At 38.9% G+C, this 23,423-nt stretch overlaps 1 protein-coding gene across 2 annotated transcripts in view; it reads right to left on the reverse strand.

Moving 5' to 3' along the window:
* The window catches only part of xkr4 (XK related 4), a 64,721-nt gene extending 44,762 nt beyond the window's left edge, over window positions 1–19,959 (reverse strand). Inside the window, exon 1 of one of the 2 annotated variants that reach the window (XM_082172245.1) lies at window positions 17,740–19,958. In XM_082172245.1, coding sequence (XP_082028371.1) covers window positions 17,740–18,419 — 680 coding nt within the window. In that variant the 5' untranslated portion in view covers window positions 18,420–19,958. Of the gene's footprint in view, window positions 1–17,739 lie in introns of both variants that reach the window. The other variant, XM_082172246.1, reaches the window with a different exon arrangement.
* Window positions 19,960–23,423: the final 3,464 nt, after the last annotated feature.

A 23,423-nucleotide genomic window follows, 5' to 3' on the forward strand; every position in this document is an offset into this window, starting at 1 on the left:
ATGTTCAGTAAAGACAAAGTGAAAACCTTCTCTTAGACTATTCCATGCCAACAGTCATTACATACTAAACATTTTCTGCAAGAATTCACATACACAACCTAATTCCTATTTTTACAGGTTAGTATGAGAATGTGTGGATATGGCACATCAATGAGACCGAAGCACTGCATAACTGATACGAGATAATAAAATTCAAGAATAACCAGGAATAGCCTACATCTTCATACTTCGTCAAAAACATCGGTATCTCATACATACCGAGATACTTTGCGTTGCCACTCAAACTTACAATGGGGTCTGGCCCGCTTAGATTTGCGCCGCTGAACACGTTCTGCATTTACACTTCATCAAGAGTGGCGTTAACGGCTTCTTTCTGCTCTAAAAGAGAAATCTGGGATTTGTCATTCCTCCCAGACACTTCTTAATCCTCGTCTCTGTGTGCATTCATCTCCCTCAAGTTTGTAGCGGCCTGTCTTCTCAGCCACCAATAAACGCTGCATCCTCTCTAAGCCTTGAAAAGCTCTGAGGGAAAAGCCTTGATTGAGGCTTTGCATTGTTTACTGACGACAGTTTCGACCCATGAGCACAATTCTCACAGATAACTGAACCACTGCAGGAAGTAGAGCAGCATTCACATGTAGTCCACCTCTGTGACCACACAAATACTGGGTCTCATTCACAAATCATTTGTGCAAGATGCGTACTTAATAGAAAAAAAAGCTTCTCTGTCAAAACCGTAACAGGTGTGTAGTGTGTACGTGCACATACTGTAACGCGTCATTTTATTTTGCGTCATCTGGCGAACTTGTGACAGCTTCAGGGCTTTTGTTAGAACTACAGATCCAACTTCTGCATTTTGCGGATCAACAGAGGAGCGGAGCCAAAAGATCAAAAATGCATTATGGGTGTTGAAGTTTTTGGCAAAAAGAAACGCCACAGCACTTTTTTCGCTGTTTTGTCTAGTCATGCATCACTGAATTCATTTTTTGTGTGTTTCTACTGAATAGACAGCCGTTTTATGAAAAGCCCATTATATGCACAATATACATAATTTCTGTTGATATAAAATATGGTCACAGATATTCTGTGTATAATATTAATCCTACTATTAGATTAGAATTACAATTATGGATTTTCTGTGGATTGGATTGGAATTATTATTGTTCTTAATGATGATAATGATGATGATGATAAACAGTTTAGTTTAACACATTTCATGTTTACAGCCACCAGGAGGGATTTTGCTGTTTTCAATTGGTTTTAAATGAGTTATTTATTCAAGTTATTTATGAATCATTATTTCGGCATGAAAGTTTAATTTCCTATTGCCACATATTTCCTCTCACACTGTATAATGAACATTTTCTAATATTTACATGAAATGTCTGTCCTCATATGAGTGAGTAGATATGAAAAGATGCATGGGACAGAACACTCAATGAATAAAAGCGGCCTGGGCGCTTTCTTGAACTCATTTCGAGTTCACCCACGCAGAGCATTGCACACTGCAAATGAATCACATTTCACAAGCAAACTCGCATTTCTGCCTCTCTTTGAATCCTGCAGCCCAATGACACAACATCTCAAATGACCCATATCAGACGGTAAAAGCATAATCAAAACCTAGAGAGCAATTAAGGATATGCAGAAGGGTCAAAGTGATTTTCTGTGTATTGGGATTCATAATAATCAGAGCTTTGACCCGTTAAATCAGTGCCGTGATGAACTCCTGCGTGCTTTCACTGCTTGAGGGAGAAACTCCGCTCAGTCAAACTATGTGGCAAGCAACTAGTCTATAACAGCAGGCATCCTTTAAGTGGAGCAGATTCAAGAGGTGTGGGAAATATATTTAAGAGCTCTCCATTTCAGAGCAACAGACTCAAATGAAATGTTCTCCTTGCACATTAAAGGATGGGTGATTTGAGAGACGCAAAACTGCTTCTTTCCTTATTTTCTGGATTGAGTCATTCGAAAAGTTAAACATTTCTGCATCCTGTTTTACTGTGACCCTGTGTCTGAATATGCTTCCCTACATAGTAGGTGAAAAACAGTATTTGAGCTAAGTAGTATGTCCAAATTCATATAGTATTTAGAAATACCCGGATGACCTACTACTTACAGTAAAGCAACGCAACTGACGCAGTATGTCACATGACAGTGATGACATGGTGGATATACATCCAAATTTCAGTCATCCTACCCATATTCATACTATTTAAAACATACTTTATTTAACGGTCGCAAAGCAAATTTAAAACCAAATGTAGTATCTACTAGTCAGTATGCGATTGCGACATCACGCTGATGACATCACTAGAACTGTGATGACCGTCTCCCAGAACTGATTCTGCACTATACAGACACATACTTATATTCTTGACAAAACAAATAAACAAGACAGCCAGACTGTTTTGGCAAAACAGATTAACGCAGGTAATGGAGAACAAGCGCCATGTCATCAAGTCAATGTCTATTGCCATGGAAACAGTAATTGTCTGAGGTCCACCAAGTCTCTTTTTCTGCATCTTCAGATTATTCCTTCATTTATTCTTTATTTTCTGCTGCTTTACATCTGTTGTGTGATACACAAACTGTGCTTTGATGCTTAAATATACTGTCATACTCTGAGAAACATTTTGCTGGTACTGCAGTCTGAAACATGTTAAAGCATTTTAGACCCGGGTATTGAACTATTTTCAGGCGAAGAATCCCTTGGTAGAGAGAGAGATGAGGCAGGGACCTCCTGTTACTTATTGTATAAAATTGAATGATGCATGTTAAGCCTGCCTTATAAACACATGCATATAGTAGCATATTAATGCATTTTCATATTTTGTCACAATGTTTACTGTACTCACTGATGCTCACTGTATAATATACATTGGTGCACAGTCAAATGCTTTACATTTAAAATTTTACTTAAAAGATTTTGATGTATTTGATGTCACCAAGGCTGTATATCTGATAAAACAAACAAACAATGAAAACAATTATTTAAAAAAAATATTATTAGTTTTTAAAATAACCATTTTCTATTTTACTACATTTTAACTCACTCCTGTGATGACAAAGCTGACTTTTGAGAATCATAACTCTAGGCTTCAGGGTCACATGATCATTCAGAAATCATTCTAATATGATGATTCTGTGCTTAAAAAACATTTCTGATTATCATCATTAGAGTTGCTTGTCAATAGTTTTATAAACTGTGATTTTTTTTGTCCTGCCGTGTAGTTCTGGGCTGATCCCTCACCTTCCTCATGATCAATGATGCCCCACGAGGTGAGATCTTGCATGGTACCCCAGACCGAGGGAGATTGACCGTCATCTTGAACAACTTCCATTTTCTAATAATTGCGCCAACAGTACTGTTGTTGCCTTCTCACCAAGCTGCTTGCCTATTGTCCTGTAGCCCATCCCAGCCTTGTCCAGGTCTACAATTTTATCCCTGATGTCCTTACACAGCTCTCTGGTCTTGGCCATTGTGGAGAGGTTGGAGTCTGTTTGATTGAGTGTGTGGACAGGTGTCTTTTACACAGGTAACGAGTTCAAACAGATGCAGTTAATACAGGTAATGAGTGGAGAACAGGAGGGCTTCTTAGAGAAAAACTAACAGGTCTGTGAGAGCCGGAATTCTTACTGGTTGGCAGGGGCGTTGCACCAAATGTTGGGCCCCGGTCACAGAACTAAGGGGTGGGCCCCTCACAACACCAATATATATATCAATATATCTTTGTGGGGCCCCCCCTTCGCCAAGGGCCCCTGTTACTCAGTTCCACTATTACCCCCTGTCTGACGCCCCTGCTGGTTGGTAGGTGATCAAATACTTATGTCATGCAATAAAATGCAAATTAATTATTTAAAAATCATACAATGTGATTTTCTGGATTTTTCAGTCTCTCACAGTTGAAGTGTAGCTATGATAAAAATTACGGACCTCTACATGCTTTGTAAGTATAAAACCTGCAAAATCGGCAGTGTATCAAATACTTGTTCTCCCCACGATAGAGAGAGAGAGAGAGAGAGAGAGAGAGAGAGAGAGAGAGAGAGAGAGAGAGAGAGAGAGAGAGAGAGAGAGAGAGAGAGAGAGAGAGAGAGAGAGCTTAATGGAGTGAGTTTCCTGATATTTTTCACTTGATTTCAAGCAACAGATCAAATGAGGAGTGATGGGCCATGGAGAGCTGGGCAGATGCTCAATGGACTGATCATCAGTTGCATCACACAAAAAACTATTGCCACTTCTGTCTCCACAGACACACCTGAGATCAGCAGCTCATTTAAAATCGTTTGACAAGCATGGTTTTCTAAATGAATGTAAATAAACGTGTAATTTAGGTAAAAAAAAATTTATCAATATAATGGCATGAAAATGACCTCAAATCTAGCAGACATGGACTAAAAGTCACAAAACTCATTTTGATTTAATGGAGTTCTTAATCATTTTTATAATATTTCATGCTAATGTACCCAATACACAAATATCGTAGATTATTCTACTGTTCAAAAGTTTGGGGTCAGAACAATTTGTTTTTTAAAGAAATTAATACTTTTATTCAGCAAGGAAACATTAAATTTATCAAAAGTGACAGTAAAGACATTTATAAAGTTAGATTTCTATTTCAAATAAATGTTGTTCTTTTGAACTTTCAATTAATCAAAGAATTCTAGGAAATGTATCATGGTTTCCACAAAAATATTAAGTTGCACAACTGTTTTCAACATTGATGATAAGAAATCAGCATATCAGAAAGACTTCTGAAGAATCATGTGACATTGCAGACTGGAATATTGGCTTTGCCATCACAGAAATAAATTTCATTTTAAACAGAAAACCCAGATATGTCTATAAACAAACATATCTCATCTGAAACTCTAAGGCAACATACAAGATTATGGGGCCTTTTCTCAGGAGAAACATCTGAAAACCTAAAGACACAGATGGTCATTTATAAATTTCCTTTCCTACAAGTGAATCTCCGGTCATTCTTGCAAAGCAGCTGCTCTGATATCTACTCATACTGGCGATGAAATGGTGTTAAACAGTAAGATGGATTCATTGTCAGTGTTTTTCGGTCACTTTAAGCAGTGAGGTAGTTTGGGAGACGCACCGCCTGACAAGCCGGAATGTGGTAAATAATGCAAGAGGTGGCAGTCAGGTCTCTCACAGCACGCAATGTTAAATATTCATCCAAGGTGGGCAACCCACGCCGGGCCTTGCTCGTAGTTGTGACATTAGAAGGATCGCTCCCTTGTCACCAGATCTCAGCCAAACAAAACAAAGCATTATAATGCAAACATGCACCTAGAGAGCATCTAAAAGCACCCACACTACAAGATAATTGGGCCGATTTTGGACCCAGATCTCCCCTTCCAACATTCCTAGGTAAAGTCCCGATTATCTTAATGGTTCTATAGATCGTCTTATCAGATTTCCCTGTGGTGTGAGGTGTGTTAAGAGTGAATAAATCTACTCGGAGGAACGTGTCCCGTCACACCGATCTTTAATCGTAAATATCCAACATGTTGAATATTTACGATCAGAAATCCTATTGTGTGGGGGAAACCCCGAGGACAAACGAGCAAACACTCTGTAGATTGTCAAATGGAATGAAAGAATACCCAATCAGAAAGCGAGCTGATGGAAGACAGAAACATACACGACTTCATCCAAACCATTTTCTTTTTTCCCCGCAAATTTTCTGTAAAGCAGTTCAAACACTATTATTATCGTAATTTATTCTTGGCCGTTGTCCGCCACATTTGTTTACTCTAAAGTCACGCTTGACCATGAGAGATTTTGCCATTTCCCATGTTCACAGTCGGGACTCTGGTTGTTTGTGAATGGAATCTGTTAGGCTGCGTTTACACCGGCACAAAACATTTTGTACTCACAGACTTGAGTCAGATGAGACAGATTGGAATTTGTTGCACGTGTGAGCAAAAACATCCGCACGAGATCCGATTTTTCCGCATCCGATCTGAGCCACTTCCAAATGTGGTTTTTAATCAGATACATATCCGATATTTGAACATCCGACATACGTCTAAATACGTATACGATTCCCCCTTGAATTTCAAGCCACCAAAAGGTGAGGGCGACACATTTGCTTTTTATTACCGTATTATGAAGCAGATGTGCCTGTATGCGCTTGCAGCTTTTTTATTGAGGTGGGAACTTTATAAAGGAAAGAAATTGCGTGCACATAGAAACATTCAGGAGCTGGTTTTTAACCTATAACCCATGAGTTTTATAAATAAAACAGCTTCACTACTTAAAGTTACATTATATTTCTCAGCAATGAGGTGATAACTTTGCTGTAATTAAACCAACAAGCTTCACTATTAGGCCTCTCTCTCTCTGTCTCTCCCTCTCTCTATTCATTAAAAATGTAATCTTACAGCGTTACTTTATTTCACTTCTGAATTCTTGATCTAACTAGCTGTCGATAAGAAAGTTTGCGTTATTTCCCTGTATATTTCCGTAAAGCGTGCATAGTAAAGCGATCAATGACAATCATTTTGGGCGGGAATTAACATAGGCTTAACAGATATCGGATGCCTGTCAAAAGTGAATGTAAACAGGCGGGCCAAAAAATCTGATATGGTCAAAAGATCGGATCTGTACATTAAGACTTGCAGTGTAAATGCAACCTTAGTGTGTGGTGTGCTGTTTTGGTCACAACACGGCACCCCACACATTGTTTACTGTTCCTCTCTTCTTTTTGCTGAGTCAACAGGTAACCTGACAAAAATGAGGCGATAAGAAGCAAATTGGTTAACTGAGTAATATTTAACTTTCTATCAGTATCTTAATCTTCATCTGATCACCGTCCACAAGCAAATTTTTCAGAGAAACCCATCCTGAAGTCGAATCCCAAAGGATCTGGATATGATAGGGCACAGAGCTGTTCTTTATTGACTTTGGCTGCTGAAGGGAGCTCCATTTCCACCTTCTCACTTATTTTCAGCTTAGAGTGAAGCAAAGGCTGTTAACATCCTGGTGTTGAGCCCCAAACAGCTTTTTTCATTATTATAGGGTTCAACAGAGGTCATCTACTGTACATCCTTCATAAAAGTACAGTTCAAGAGTGCCATTCTCTGCCATTTCTGTCTGAATGTGTAGCAATTTCACAGCTTATAATAAAATTCAAGCACTCAGCAATAATTCTTTACCACCCACATAAATAATAAGGGACGGACAGTGTATTCAATACAAAATTAACCTAAGCATGTAGAGATGGTTTAAATTGCAGGCACATAATGAGGACCAATTATCATCTAATCTGGATCATACAGCATAAGAGGAAACAAAAGGGGGATAGATATGCAATATCAGACTTCATATCCAAATGACTCAACCTTACCACAATACAAATGTCAATAAGCTGACTTCCTGATGAAAAAAAACAATCAAGTCTGAGCTTATTCATAGAGTTGGATGACATGTATAAAAATAAAAATCATTAACATATAGTCTAACACCCTCAGCCACCGTCACCATTTCTCAAAGGTGAGGAAAGCGAGAACATCAGTCCACAAACGCTTCCACTCAGGTCCTGCAAATATACATTACAGATGGAATCATTTTGAACTTGTTTGTTAGTTAAATGAACCATGCTCACAATTATAATTGTATTTTTCAACATTAATTATAAATGTGCGGTTGGGGTGTGGGCATGGGCGTCGGAAGAAAAAAAAAAAGTGGGTGGGTCCTCCCCCAGAAAATTTTTACTGGAGTAAATACCATTTCATGTATTCTGGTGCCTTTTAATTAAAGCAACACTCTGTAGCTTTTCAACCTTCATAATATATTACCAAAACCCTTGTGATGGTACATCGACTTACAATAGATTGAATGACACGACTGCCATAGCCTGACGGGGTCTGTATCGCTTTTACTGGCACTACGTAACTTCGGGGTTCGGGTAGTAACCCGAGCACAAAAAGAACTACAAAATTTGACTGCTTTACGGCATACGTCACTTCCCCCACCACTTCATCAAATTTGGACGTGAGAGGCCAACCAGCGTTTGTTTTCCCGCTTTCGTGCGCATGTTTTTGTCATGGCCAAAGCAGCAACGGACAAAAAAAAAGTCAGAAGTAAGCCTATGTCTAAACAGCGTGTACAAGTTTGGTAGTAGCTACATTCTTGCAAGTAAATAATACATGATTAGACGGACAAAATTATATTTTAGGCTAAGTAGCCTAATGACTGCAGGCTGATAGTCATGTTTGTTTATTTTTCTGGTGAAAGTGTCTTGCCTCAGGCTATAATGCAAATCGATTTTTCAACTTTGCAGATTCATCTATGGTAGCTTAATATTATAATATTGACGATATATGGCTATCACCTACCACACAAACATTGAATTGAATTAGCATTCTGTAAAACAGTAGCCAATAGGCTACTATAATGACGCTGGCTTGTAAACGCGAGCTACGGGATATTTTGGCGTTTGAAAAAAATAAAACCCATGAAATTATATTCATGACATACTGAAATGTATGCCACTGTACCTGGGATGAAGAAATTTCACACGCAACGCAGACAGTCTGCCCAAAACGTGAGAACTCCTTCTGTAGAGTTCGGGGGTATTGGCTTGTCAACAAATGCACGTGTATCCCCTGTTGTTACCATGACAGATTTTACGACCGCAGTAGAAGACAATACTGTTTCCCAACTGTAGGGGGACCCCGAGAGCAAAAGCTACTTGGTGTTACTTTAAAACAAGTAAACTAAACTCCACTTCACGTCGGGCGGTTCTTTGCCTCCACGTCGTGCATTAAATGCACAGCTATTTGTGGATTATCCCGCTAATACCATGGTAATTTGCCAGCAATGACAACTTAAAGCTGTTTTTGATGTTTGCAACGCAATATTTGACTGGAAGGGTACAACGGGCGGTTACTTTCGTCAGTTGCAGCTCGTTGAGAAATATAATCTGTAGCGATTCAGCGGAAATGGAGTTTAATTTATTAGGGAATTCCTCAAGTGGAGTGGATTTGACTGACGGCGCTCTGAAAAGCGAACAGACAAATGCGCTGAATCAGAGACGGTAAAAGTAAGTGGGTCCAATATCATTGGTCTTAAAAAGTGGGTGGGTCTTGTCCCACCCATATACAATGGTTCCGACGCCCATGGGTGTGGGTGTGAGAGGACATGCCAGGCGAGGTTGGACTGCAGGGCTGCATCTGGTGAGATGCCTCCTGATGTCTCCACCTCTAAACACCCAGCTCAGAGAAAACAGGTCATCAGCACCAGCACACTCAAACAATGGCTGCCGGGGGGACTTGTCATGCCCAGCGCTCCGAGCAGATGCATTTGGACGATTTACTATCTAAAAATTAGAAACCAGTTATTTTATTTTAGATATGCTGTCCTCTACTTGCATCAGCCTGAGCATTTGGGCCCTCCAATGTTCATCACTTCTCAGATTATTAAAAGCAAGAATGTATCTTGAGAGATGACACAGATTCTCTCTTTACAGCTCTACAAAGGCGAAAAAAATATCAAAAGGAGCCTACAAAGTACTTTAAAATGTCTCAACCAACAACTGTAGCATTTCATCAATATTTATCAATAGTGACAGGGGGAGACATAACAGCCAACAGGCTTGCACACAAGCATCAAGCCAATTCAAACTAGGGATTTTATTTATTTTTTTAACAAAGATACACTCTTAAATTTGAAATAAATGCTGTTCTTTTAAACTTTCTATTCAACAAAAAAAATATATATATATAAAAAAAAACATGTTTTTTGTATTGGGCAGCACAGCTGTTTTAATATTGATTCTTGAGCACCAAATCAGCATTTCAGAAGAATCATGTGACTGTATGGCAGTAACAGCAATAAATTAACCTACATTTTAAAAAATATTGAAAAAGAAAACCGTTACTTTTAATTGTAAAATTTCCCAATTTTACTGTGGTTTTGATCAAATAAATGCAGCCTTGCAGAGGGTAAGAGACTTTAACCGCCCCATGTGTGTATCGTACTTATATGTATATGTTTTTTGTTTGTTTTTTTAATGTTTTTTTTTTATAGTAGACATTATTCTCCCGGGTTTTAATTTAGTCAGTCCAGCATCTTGGTGATGTTCCTGTAGTTCTTCTGGATTTAGTCTGTCTCAGTTTTTTTCTGTTTCTTAATGTAATCACAGACAGACTCGATGATGGTGAGATCAGATCTCTGTGTGGATCATACTGTTGTCAGACTCCTAGTGCATGCAAAAAAATCACCGTATTACAATTAATGGAAAAAGGAATGTTTGAGAATGTAAACTATTTCCTACTGACACACTACAGCTAAAGATATTAATATCTGGCTTAAAAAAAATTGGGGGGGTTAAAATACTAATGTGCTTTAACTAATGTGCTTTATTTATCCACATTTGGTTTTGTTTTATCTTGTCCCACAACAAGAAGGCTTCTGCAAAAAGCCTATCTGCTGGATAACGTCTCAACATACTCTAAAACCTTAAAATATGACCACCAACTGCTAAGCTGTTTGGTGTCTCTGATGCTGATGGAATGAAATGACCCCCTCACATTCTCTATTATCCCGTTTCTCAGTGGAATTCCTGTTAATGGCACCAAAATTGAGCTTTGTTAAAATGTTTGTATTGTTAGATGTGTATTACAGTTCAATGAATATTAGATTCTCACAAGAAGTTCATAGCCCAGCTGTAAGCACCTATACACAGATCTGATCTCACTTACCTCTCATGTGAGAGCTGCTTCAAGACAGCCTGGAGTAATCTTTGTTCTTAAAGAAGCTTTAACTTTTATACTGCAATTTTCTTTTTATTTTGTGATACTAAAAGTGATAATAAGCTTTTATCTCCTCAAGCTTGGATCAATCTATAAAGATAAGTATATGTTTGCCTTGTAGGTTCCTACTACTTCAAACTAGACTGTTTTTTGTGCTTTCTATGTTTGCTTTTGTTCGTTGTATTTTGTTTTGAGTGTTTGAGTTTGACATGAGTGCTATTATATCCCCTCCATTTTGATTTACTGTTTCTTTAAGTGTAATTCATGACAAGTGCAATGTGATTAAAAACATCTGATTATTAAAAAAAAAAATCGCCTAATTGGTGTGTTGACATCTTTCAGAGAACGCACTTCACAGAGGATCTCGGCTTAAAATAAGACCAGATTTAAATGAGAACTTATGAAATTAGGCACAGTGTTCTGCATGCTTAAGCGTGATGGCTCATTAATTCGACCCTAAAGTGTAAATTCTGGACTGTTCTAATGCATGTTCCTCCGTGCCGATACCTGCCACCTTGCTTCTAAATTATAGGCTACATGTTGTCTGTACTCTCTCTCAGTGAGATGTGGTAGACAGTGTGGGTGGGAGGATGGGTGACATGGATAGAACTAAATAGCAATGGCCTGGTTCAGCTGTACCATTTGTTTAGAATGCTATACATAAAATCACACTCATTGGCATAAATCTCCATGTTTAACTTAATATGGTAATTTAGGCTTTTACCATACCTAAAATGGTAAAATTAGGCTTCACTGGAGAGCTGATGCTTCGAAAGGAGCCTCTTTACAGGTGAGATATGGACCCCATTTTACACCTTGGCTTCATAACACAAGCAGTTACCCAGCTAACTAAGAATGTTTTGCTAATGTTCCCATTATGTTATGAACACATTATTTCTGAAATGTTCTCTAAACATTTAAAATGCCCAGTTTTTAAAATGCTTTGAAGTGTTTTATTTCTTGGTTATGTGAACATTAAGGAAACATTGATTCTGTTTTATCATTCTCCAAACATTATGTGAATGTTACTTCTGAATTATTTCTGAAACAAGTAATAACATTGAAAAAAAAAAATGTTAGATGAACGTCCAGCTAAAACATTCAGAAAAAAAAAAAAAAACTCCATAAATATTGTTTTGAGAACATTATTGTTCTCGTCCAGGCCCTGGTCATATCTAGGCTTGATTACTGCAATGCTCTTCTGGCTGGACTTCCATCATGTGCAACTAAACCTCTACAAATGATTCAAAATGCAGCAGCTCGTCTTGTCTTCAACGAGCCCAAGAGGGCCCACGTCACTCCTCTGTTCATCTCTCTGCACTGGCTACCACTCGCTGCTCGTGTCAAGTTCAAGGCATTGACGCTTGCTTACAGATCTATCACAGGGTCAGCTCCCTCCTACTTTCACTCGCTCCTACGAGTCTATATCCCTACCAGAAGCCTATACGATCGATCAATGAGCAACGGCTCGTGGTTCCATCACAGAGAGCCACAAAATCACTTTTCAGAACATTCTCATTCATGGTTCCATGCTGGTGGAATGATCTCCCCACCCTCATCCGGAATGCAGAATCCCTGACAACATTCAAAAGACAACTGAAAACTCATCTCTTCCGTGAGCACGTAACCTCATAATTATTTTTTTTTAATTCCTTTAATTCTCCCTTATCGGGGTTATGCTACTCTGAACAATGCCTGAACTTTGTATTTTGAGCACTTCTTGCGTTGTTTTTACCTCTTCACGATGACTCGCTTAACTTAGTCCTAAATTGTAAGTCGCTTTGGACAAAAGCGTTAGCCTGGGAAAACCCAGACAACTTCCGGCAAATTTAGATTTGCTCTGCAAGTAGTCTGGCAAAGAGCTCATTCAAGCCCATTTCTAATCCGTCGAAATCGTGGCACCAATCAGAAACGTTGGGGCGGGCTTTACACGATGACGATCGCTCTGATTGGTTTTAGGTCTATCCAATCTACCCAGAGGCATTTGAGCGACGTCCGTTGGTGAAGCGCAGCAACTTTTAAATGCATTATTATATTCAAATTGCAAACACATGAGGACAGTCTCCATGAAAGACCCACTGGCAGATGAACGTGCTACTACATTTCTCTCCGAAACGGTAGGAAATTAAATTAGATTTAATAGAGGATTTTAACTGTGACAAGATGATTGACAGGGCAGTTTACGTGACAGGATGCACGCGACAGATCCGTCCGATAAAGATGACGAAGTAGTATGTCCCAAAGCTTGCCTACTTTTTTGCTACACATTCAAAAGTAAATACCTTTTCTTCACAAAAAGAGTACATACTTTTATGGCGTAGTGTAACTTAGGCGAATTGGGACGCAGCATATGGCTTTACAAGATGACGATCGCTCTGATTGGTTTTAGGTCTATCCAATTGTGTCCAGAGGCATTTGAGCGACGTCCGTTGGTGACGCCCCTTTGGAAATGAGTTATTAATGAAGCTTTGCCAGACCATAACTCAGTTACTACTGAGAATGGTCTGGTTTTAACCAGGCTACAAAAGCGTCTGCTAAATGACTAAATGTAAAATGTAAAACATTATTAAAGACCAGAAAACTTTGAACAAATGTTCTAAATGTTACTGGAAGAATGTTTGTTCACAACTAAGAAAACCTTGCCAGAATGTTAGCTGAGCATGTTCCCTGTTAGCTGGGTATTATCCATCTTTGGTTACTTTCTGTATTACATCAATACTACCATCAATAAAATATTAGCTGAGCGACTGCAATGAAGTGCAGTGTCTATGTGACCTGCACCCATGTTCTTTTCCAGATGAGTAGGCCTATTTCACGAGTTCACATCTACATATAATTAGTACAATAAGTTTATGCGTATTTGGCGTGCTGTCCGGGGGGAGGGCTCCGAGCTCGGAGTTAGGCCCGAACCCAGAGTACTCCCCCCAGGTGGTAAGTGTAGATGGAACTGGAAGTGAGGAGATGGGGTGGAGGAGGGATGCTGACAAACTTTCAATGAACAGAGATAGGTCTGCTGTGAATTTATACTCTGTCATTGAGTTGATTACTGATTAATCTCCAGCTGTGCATAATTTGGTTAATTATCTGAACCTGCTCCTCCCGAACTTTGTTAATAAAACATCATATGGTCATCATGGAGGGGAAAAGCATGGGACGTTAAATACAGGCGTGGATAATAACCCCAGTGCCAAGTAGACTCCTACTGTGTGACTATAAATGCTTCATACTTTATTCAGACCCATATACATACATATACACAGCATGTAGTCAACAAGAAGTGGCAAGCACACAGTGGTTTGGTGCATGCTCATTTGCAGTGCAATCATGTAGACTACAATCAGCAAGACTTCACATGCAGAAACATACAGAATGGCTTTCAAAATGATAAGGGGCTTAATGAATTACCTGCAATTAAAAATAATTAGCTTGTAAGACATTTGAAAGGAATAAGACAGTGGTTTATGTGTGGATATGAATTTCATAAATATGCAGTGGTCTTAAGATGGAATTCATATCTCCTGACTTTAGTTTGTCTACTAAAGGCCAATTCACACAGCTGGTCGGCATCTGTCGGCCTTCAGCATTCTTCAGAGCATTTGCAGTACATTCGCAGCAGATAGACACAAGTGCAGTTATGTACTGAAGCTTTGGAAACAAAACCAATGGTTCAAAAACAAAAATATAAAAGGGAGGTGAGCAACGCTACGCATTTTTCTGCCTTCTCCTGCGCTGTCGTTACCAAGCAACGGGGTAAATAGCTGCTGCTTTAATGACGCAAACACACCGCGGTTTGGACCCAAATAATATGAGTTCACACAGTCCAGCGGGGGCAGGGGGCAACTGAACTCGGGTTCGGACCAGGCAATCGAACCAAGTGTGAAAGCACCCTAAGGGTTAGTTCACCCCAAAAAAATTGATGTTACCATCATTCACTCAACCTCATGTCATTCCAAACTCATAAGACTTTTGTTAATCTTCAAAACACAAATTAAGATATCTTTAATGAAACCTGAGAGGTTTCTGTCCCTCCATTGAAAGTTCAGGTAGGCTAACCAAAACGTAAAAGATCAAAAAAAAAAAAAAAAAAAGTGACAAAACAAATCCATATTAAGATAGGGCTGTCACAATTTCGCGATTAAATTTGAGTGCTGGATTTAAAAAAAATCATTGATTGCAATTTACCTGTGCCGATACCGGTATTGTGCCGAATTTCGATTCCCTGCCAAATTATTACCTCCCTCGTTGAAGTCAGTACCTGATTGCCTAATCCTAACCCCTTCCCCACAACTAATCCTAAACCTACCAATACTAGGGGGGTAATAATTTGGCGGGGGTCAGAATTCGGCACAACACTGGCAAAATACCCGAAGTGGTGCATTCCATGGATAAGAATTCGAGCAGTTTAATCCAGACTTGGTGTGAACGCTGCCATCTGAACCCTGGTGCGCACCAAGTGGGGCGAGAGCCCTGAAAAGGTGGGTCTCGGTCTGCTTCCAAACAAACTCTAGTGCAGTTCGACTGAAATATGAACGCAATACATAAAGACATCTAAACGATTAACGAAACAAAAACAGGATGTGATGTCACAAGATATGACTCTAAAAAGGACAGAATGCTAAAGCATACTAGTTTTTTCTCGTCATAGGACATACGTTGCCCATCACAGTTCGGTACAGATCTTCGTTTGTGTGTAACAGAGGACTTCCTGGTGCTGCTTTGACTTCTTCACACATTTCAAGCTCTTCACGAGTTCTCAAGTGATAAAAAAATACCATCATATTACGCACATACAACAAGCGCATTTAGCCCAGCACACAGAATTGTTTTTGATGCTTGTTTATATATGAATAAAAGCCTAAATTAAATCTGTTCATCATATTAAGCGCCATATCTCTTCACAAGACTAAGAATTTATTCCGCTTGATTCATATGGATTAGTTTTACGGCACCTTTATAACCTTTTTGGATCTTTTAAGTTTTGGTTCCCTGGATTTTTAATGGAGAGACAGAAACCGTTTTAGGGTTACATATATAACCCTATAAAGAGTTACTGTGTCAGGTTGCCATGCTTCAAAAATGCCTAAGCATCTTCCTTCAGATAATTTTAGTCTTTAATTAAGTGATGTATGTAAGACAAGGATTCAAGACATGATTTTAGTCCATGGAAAAACATGGGTTTTTCTAGCAGCTTAACAAGAAATTCTAGAGTCTAGAATGTATGAAAACCTTCAGGTTAGGTTTTTTTTTTTTAAATGCAAATTACAAAATTAAAGTCTCAATACAAAAAAAATAATAATAATTATGTCAACCTAAAATCTCTTTATGTATGTGTATTCCTTTGAATTAAAGGTCATATGTAAGTGCTAGTAAAAAAAACTACTTTTATGCAACACAACAGTTAGAGGTTTAGAGGTTTCTCATTCCTACAGGGTTTTTCCTGCACACTATGGGAATACATTATTATATATTATATACATCAATATGTGACAACTAAATGTAGCCTAGACCTTCACCTTGCACAATCAATCTCCAATTCTATCACTTAGCCTGACACATTTCCTTTGTTGAATATCAAGAACTTTATTAGTGAAGCAAGCTTTTTTTAAATTGCTTTTCTTTGTGAGATGTCCCCAGACTGGTGAACCTTTGCACAATGCCACGTGCAGCGCATGTCTCAACAATCCTCCCCCTCTGAGACAACACATTCCCATCAGCCTAAACAATGTGACACCAACAGGATGACACCAAAAAAGAAAAATAACCCGCAAAATCAGCTGCCTAATCGGAAAACAAACAACATTTGGGCTGTATTGATGTGGTTGTGGCCTAGTTTTGTGAAGTGGGCTATTAAGTCATTCCATTCAGCTTTCCCACTACTAGCTTTGAATTAATTAGCAAATAGCAACTCCCGCCGAACAACATTCTTTAAACTCAGAGCTGACTGGACACAAATATGGGAGCCCAAACCAAACCAGCTGTAAGACAGCAGATTGCATCCATTCTACTCTGAAAATACCTCATCTGTAAACTACGACAGCGCCGTGTGATTTCATAATGGTGTCTTTAAGGCTGATCACAACGTACCTCGTCTTTGCAATCACTATTATATATTAGACCATAGCTTTGATGGCCTCATTCCAATTTAGCAATTCCACATCCTTTGCTGTTTGGACAGCATCCACATACAACCCTCAGGGTCAAAGACTTGAGTAAATGGAATATCACTCTATTGAACATGCTGATCAGAACTCATTCAGCTTTCCGAAGACCCTGATGGGCTGACGCTGTGAAACTGAATAGGTTTCTGTGATCCCGTTCATTAGCTCTGTCACTGATGTAAGCATTGAGTACAACTATGGGCAAATTAATGTATTGACCAGCAAAGAGAATGCATCTTCATGGGTGAGCCAATAACCTCATGCACCGCAAGATGCCACCAGGGAAATATTTGCAACTACTTTTCATACAAGGCGATCAATCACCCTCTAATAGCATTTAGTTCTCCATGAGGTTTATTCTCAATTACATTAATAATGGATTTGAAAGGAATGAGTCAATGAACGTCTACACTATTCTCATGAACTCTACAGCCATTCGAGTTCGTTTCAATCCAGAAATCTTTTTTTCATTGTGTAAGTCAGGTCACCTAAAAATAAAACACTACAAGTGCTTACTTTCCTTGTTCTGTTGCAAGATAGATGCCAAGCATTTTATGCCAGATCCACCATGAATATGAGCATGAGTTTTACAGTGAAAACAGGATGATAAATTAGCTCTCCAGCCTACACAATGTGTGTGTGTGTAGGCCTTAACGTGTCAACCAGTCCAAACTCAAGAACATGCTTGGAGTGTGTCATTCAACCACGCTGCTCTAAACAAAATACGTGATGCATTTTTAAGAGGAAAGCAATAAATGCGCGACCTCAGCTCTTCAAATCACAAGTGCCACTGAAAATAATAGCTTACCTCCAGATTTGACCGAGCTGTAAGATGTGAATGACGGACTGCAACAGCCAGATACAGAGGGAACAGGATGCTGTGCGTGTCTTACTATTCCGGGCTGCAGTAGCACTGTTGCTGCTGTTGCTTGTGGTGTTGCTCTTGCTCGCCGTGGACGCCTGTCTTTGAGGCGTAGACGGGTGGGCTCCAACGTCTCCGTGCGAAGCGGAGCAGCTGAGCAGCTTCCCATCCATGTGAGAGCAGCTCGCCGCGCCGCCGCCGGAGCTCTCATCGGTGCTGAAATCATGCACGAACCATCGGAAACTGAAGACCTGCACTGAGAACGAGCCGAGCACCACAAAAAACAGCGTAAGCCCGAACCACCAGTAGTCGCGGCGGAGGTAATAGTCGACAGAAAGCCAAACATCTGTGCCCACATCCGCGAAATACACCGTCACTGCGGCGAGGATCCACAGGCAGTCCCAGACCGTGTATTTCTGCTGCTCCCTACTGAGGCGGAGACATGTCGAATTTGAGCCACAGCACCGCGACTCGCCGTTAACGAAGTCCGCCTCTCCGGTTCCAGAATCCGGCTGCGATCCCGGAGCGAGCCCTTGAACCGAACCCGAGTGATCCGAATTCTGCAAAGGCGTAAATGCTACATCGCTCTTTTTCATCTTTAGCACCCCGTCAGATTTCGCGGCCATTGTAGCAGCTTTGTCTTCCCACCGTTTTCGCGTCTTCTCCTCGGCTTCTCTATTCCAGGCGAAGAGACACTGGGCTGGGCGACCTCCTCTTCCGCCAGCTACAGCGCCGCCTGCTCATAACAAAGCAACACTTCCTTTCGGTAGCGGGTACGAACCATATGCTCTCCCATGGCTCCTACTTAAAACTATGACATCATTGCTTTGCAACTCTTCTTCAGGCGCACATCATGGTGTTCAATATCCAGCTATTGCAGCACAGCCTTTTGCTAACTCCACATTCGTGCATAAAAAATAATGTCTACGGCAGCGGTACATTAAAGATGTGACTGCTCGGTTGCTATGGCATTTGTAAACGTGCAGTTTCGATTCGAATTCCACCCAAAATTGAACACCCTGTCTAGAGCGGAGACAAGCGGCGCGTTAAAAAGTAAATAGCTCCTTTAATAAAAACTAGGAAGCGTCCGTTGTGGCGGTTTTCTATTTTTCACGCGTTGCACATCTACTGCAGACACTTTATTATTCCTAAACCGTCTGAAAGAAAATGATTTTAGTTACAAATATTCTATATTTCTGTGAATTGTATTCGTACATTTATTTATTTATTACTTTTGACCTTTCAAACCCAGATGGGGACGTTTCTATTTGTTTCAGAATAGTATGCAGTTGTATCAATGCTAACATAATATTATTCATAATTATTATTATTATTATATAATACAATTTTGTATACAAATGCAATGGATTTCCGTTAAAGTTGGATACGACAGTTATCCATCCATGTAACAGTTGCTGAAGTCATCGAGCTTACAACTGATTTGTCCGTGTTTTAGTAACGTTCTGTTATAACGTGCAGCTTCGACGTTCACAGTAGATCGACAGACTCAATCCGTTGCTTTATCGGTAAATAAATATAAGCCGTAGCCTATACTGTCACATTTAAATCTAAACAATAACAATGGGCAATCTCCACCAGCTAAGAGAACATAGGCTAAATAAACCTGTAAAAAAAAAATCTTACAAACGCGTTCTCGTCTCGTGTAGCCTAATGGATAAAGGTTCAGCACCACGGAAAGCTCCCAGTCTCAGTTCATTATTATGTCTCATTGTGGGCCATGCAGAAGGTCCGCCATAAACAACGAGTCGCGTCTGAGCTCCATATATCACTAAGGACGCTCCAGTGCCATCAGGCGTATTGTGCTGGGTGGGCTAACTGGCGTCATTACTGAATTTATTGGCACCCTTGAGTACGGCGATGTATTGTCGACACGCCCTCTGCTCGCCGGTTACACTTAAAGCGAGTGGCTGCTTTGAAAAACAGCCACTATGAGTGACACACACACTGAATGGTAATATATTGTATTGATTCAAGTTTAACGGGGACAAAATTAGCATATTACACCAGCATATGCTGCCAGGTAAGGATCACATGAATTAATGAGGCACATCGCCCACAAAAATACGTTAGAAAAGATAAATCAGCGAGGCTCTGACGTAAGCAGCTCTAACACTGATTGCCACGATCTTATCACGCCTCAGGTCTTAAACTTCACATGCTGTTTGGAATTGGGCACTGGAACAGATGGCGTCAAACCGTCAACATAAGTGGGCTGTCGTGAATTGACTTCAATAATAGACTGGCATCAGAGATGCAACAGAGATTAAATACACAAACACAATATAATTATATATAGACTATATTACGTCAGGCAAATGTAACTTCGCGAGATAGAGCATTTTGACAAATTTACAAGCTAACTTTGTGGTTATTGGATTATTTAAATACTGCTGAAACTTTTGAAACAACAAAGTGAGAAGGACAGAAAACAACAAAGTTAGAGGGAAACATACATTTGAATATTGCGAATTTTTTTACCAGCTTTTAGTTCAGCATAATACAGCGAGGCCCTTCAATGGCCTAGCCACTCTGCCTGTGTGTTACCTGAGCTTCAGAAATGATGCCATCTGTCATCTTCAGACAGGCAGGGGTTAGCAGCCTGTGGTGACTTGTGGGCAATGTTTTAGCAGGTCCATTTCAGGCCCCACTGACACACAGACTGCCATCACCTGTTGTCAGTGCTGAGTATGATTGAGATGTAATCTGGATTATGTAAAATTCCAAAAATAAAGTTCTTGTAATAATACGTAATAATCTAATTACAAGAACTTTAATCAATAGAAAAATAACTATAGTCTGATTAATAGTACTTTAATATGTAATAATCTAATCAGACTATAGTTATTTTTCTATTAAAGTTCTTGTAATTAGATTATTACATATTAAAGTACTATTAATCAGACTATAGTTATTTTTCTATTGATTACATGAGTAAATGTTCTTCTCACAATGGCAATATTATTCCCAATTCATTGATTCTACTTCTTTGCTATATTTAAAATTTTCCTTTCTAAATAAATCTACTGCTTATATGTTCAGACGGTCTTCCAGGTTTGTAAAATTTATTGCACACACAGACCCGCCACTGAAAACTGAGACCCACACAGCATTTGATCACTGGATTTACAAAAATCATTCACTTTTAAGAAGCGTTTTCTCAACATCATCTAATCAGCTCCTGATGAACAAGAATTATTATTTGGACTCAGTGAGTCATTTAACCATGTATTAAATTCTTTCTTTTAAACACATTAAAATGTACAAATTCACATCATTTCATATTTACATGCAATGCAGGGATTCCCCAACTTTTTTGTCAGCTGAACCTCAGCTCTAATATATTTACTTGAAGTAACCCCAGAGATATTAAGTTAACAAGTTGGATCATTAATACAATTAAATAATAATAATAATAATAATAAAAATAAATGGTATGGTTCACAGTTCTCTGATGTCAGTTAATGGTCATATGACATGCAGTTAAACAATTAAAATATATATATATATATATATATATTTTTTTTTTTGGTAAATCATTTTGATCATTTTTAAATTTGTATGGCTTAGCCTATACTTAATAGTTTTTCATTAAATTCACAAACCCCTGCATTTCCTTCATGAACCCCAGTCTGGGAAAGCCTGACATAATGTAATATTTAATGCACATCATGTTGTTGAAAACAAATAATGGAATATATTTTCTTTCTCTTTTTAAATTTATATCAATATGGTACAAGATCATCCTATTCAAGTCAATGTGATTACAGGGTTAGGTCAAAAGTAATCAAAAAGTAGTCAGAATACATTACCTGAAATTAGTAATCTACACTGTAAAAAAAAAACTGTTAAATTTACGGTAAAATACCGGCAGCTGTGGTTGCCAGAACTTTACCGTCAAAAATATGGTAGCAACATTTTAGATTTTACAGACTTTACTTAAATTTACAGTAATAAACCGTATTTAATTATATGATATAATGTTAATTTATTGACCTATTGATGTATTTATATCTGTTTTGTACCATAGTAACACACTGACAACCACCAATCACAGTGGAGATGAAAGTCACATGATGAATTAAAGATCAACACAAGCAGCCCTTTCACAAGAAAGTGAATAATAATATATAGAAGCTGCACAGTGTCATTCATACAAACACTAACACCATCATGGTAACACACCTGAAATTTTTGAAATGCAATAAGCATTAATTTAACAACATTAAATGTAACATAAAACCCTAATGTACATAACTGATTAGAAAAAACTATGAAGAAACATATAGTTATTTCAACAAAAATACATCAAATGTGAAGTGTCACGCAGGGAATTGTGGGAATGTCAATTTATGCTTCTTCACTGTAAATTATACAATGACTTGTTCTTTTTCACTTCCAAAAACTGTAAATTTAACATTACATTAAATGTACCGTTAGATCTATCACAGTTGTTTACCGTATAAAGTAAGGAAACTTTCTCTTAACCATTTAACAGTTTTTCACTGTAGCATTTTTACAGTCTTTGACCGTTAAAATCACGATCATTTTTTACTGACTACAATTTTAAAGGGGTCATATAATGGTACATGCACTTTTACAAGTTGATTGCACTGAAATGTCTGTTGGCAGTGCCTGTACACAACCATCCTATCATGATAAAAATCCATCCAGTGGTTTTGTTTTAATCTCCTTATATGTTTGACCATCTCTGAAATCAAGCCGTTCGATATTGTGACGTCATAAGATCGTACGCCCCTCCCGCTATTGTGATTGACAGCCGTGTTTCAACACAAGACCCGCCCTGAGCAAGCTGTGACAGCACATAGTAGTCCGCCATTGTTGATATGCTGGAGTAGAATGGCGTCTAAGCGATTGTGGTGTTCTGTTCTTAGATGTAATAAGGAACACAGCAGTCATTTGGATGTTCCTAAATCCGAGCCGTTGAAGAAGCAGTGGCTGAGTTTTGTTTTTGAAGCAATATGCCCAAAGGATTGACGCGGGGATTCCCTCACGGGGATTCCCCACGATCGTCTGTGCTTTCATGTTTGCGCTTTCATGTTTGCGCGAATCATTTCACACCAGACAGCTTCACAAACGAGAAAAAACGGATCGGTACCAACGTGTTCCTGCTGAACCTCCAGAAGATGTGAGTGTAATGTTTTATTAACCTTTATATTAGTATTTATATTAATCTTTGCGAAATTTGCAAACCTTGCTGCAGGCTTCATGATGAATGCCTCTAAGGTTTACACTCAGGGTACATTACGGCATGTTTTCTATGTACGACGTTCTCAATATAATTCATAATCCCACGTTTATAACGAATAACACGTGGTTATTGTGTTAGATACGGTCAGAGAATGTCTAATACGGTGTACCCACAGAACAGAGGGGCGGGGTGAGCAAAGCTCATTATCATTTAAAGACACATGCACTGAAACGGCGTGCTGAAAACAGAGCTGTTTTTGACCAGGTAAAATTAGTGTTTTCTTACAATACTAATGAGAATTTTTAATTAAAGTATATTACAAACTTTTAATTTAGACCCTAAAGAATCATATTAGCTTGTACAAAAATGGCATTATATGACCCCTTTAACTCCAGCACTG

The sequence above is a fragment of the Leuciscus leuciscus genome (assembly GCF_965113295.1).
Source record: "Leuciscus leuciscus genome assembly, chromosome: 6".
In the NCBI taxonomy this organism is placed as follows: domain Eukaryota; kingdom Metazoa; phylum Chordata; class Actinopteri; order Cypriniformes; family Leuciscidae; genus Leuciscus; species Leuciscus leuciscus.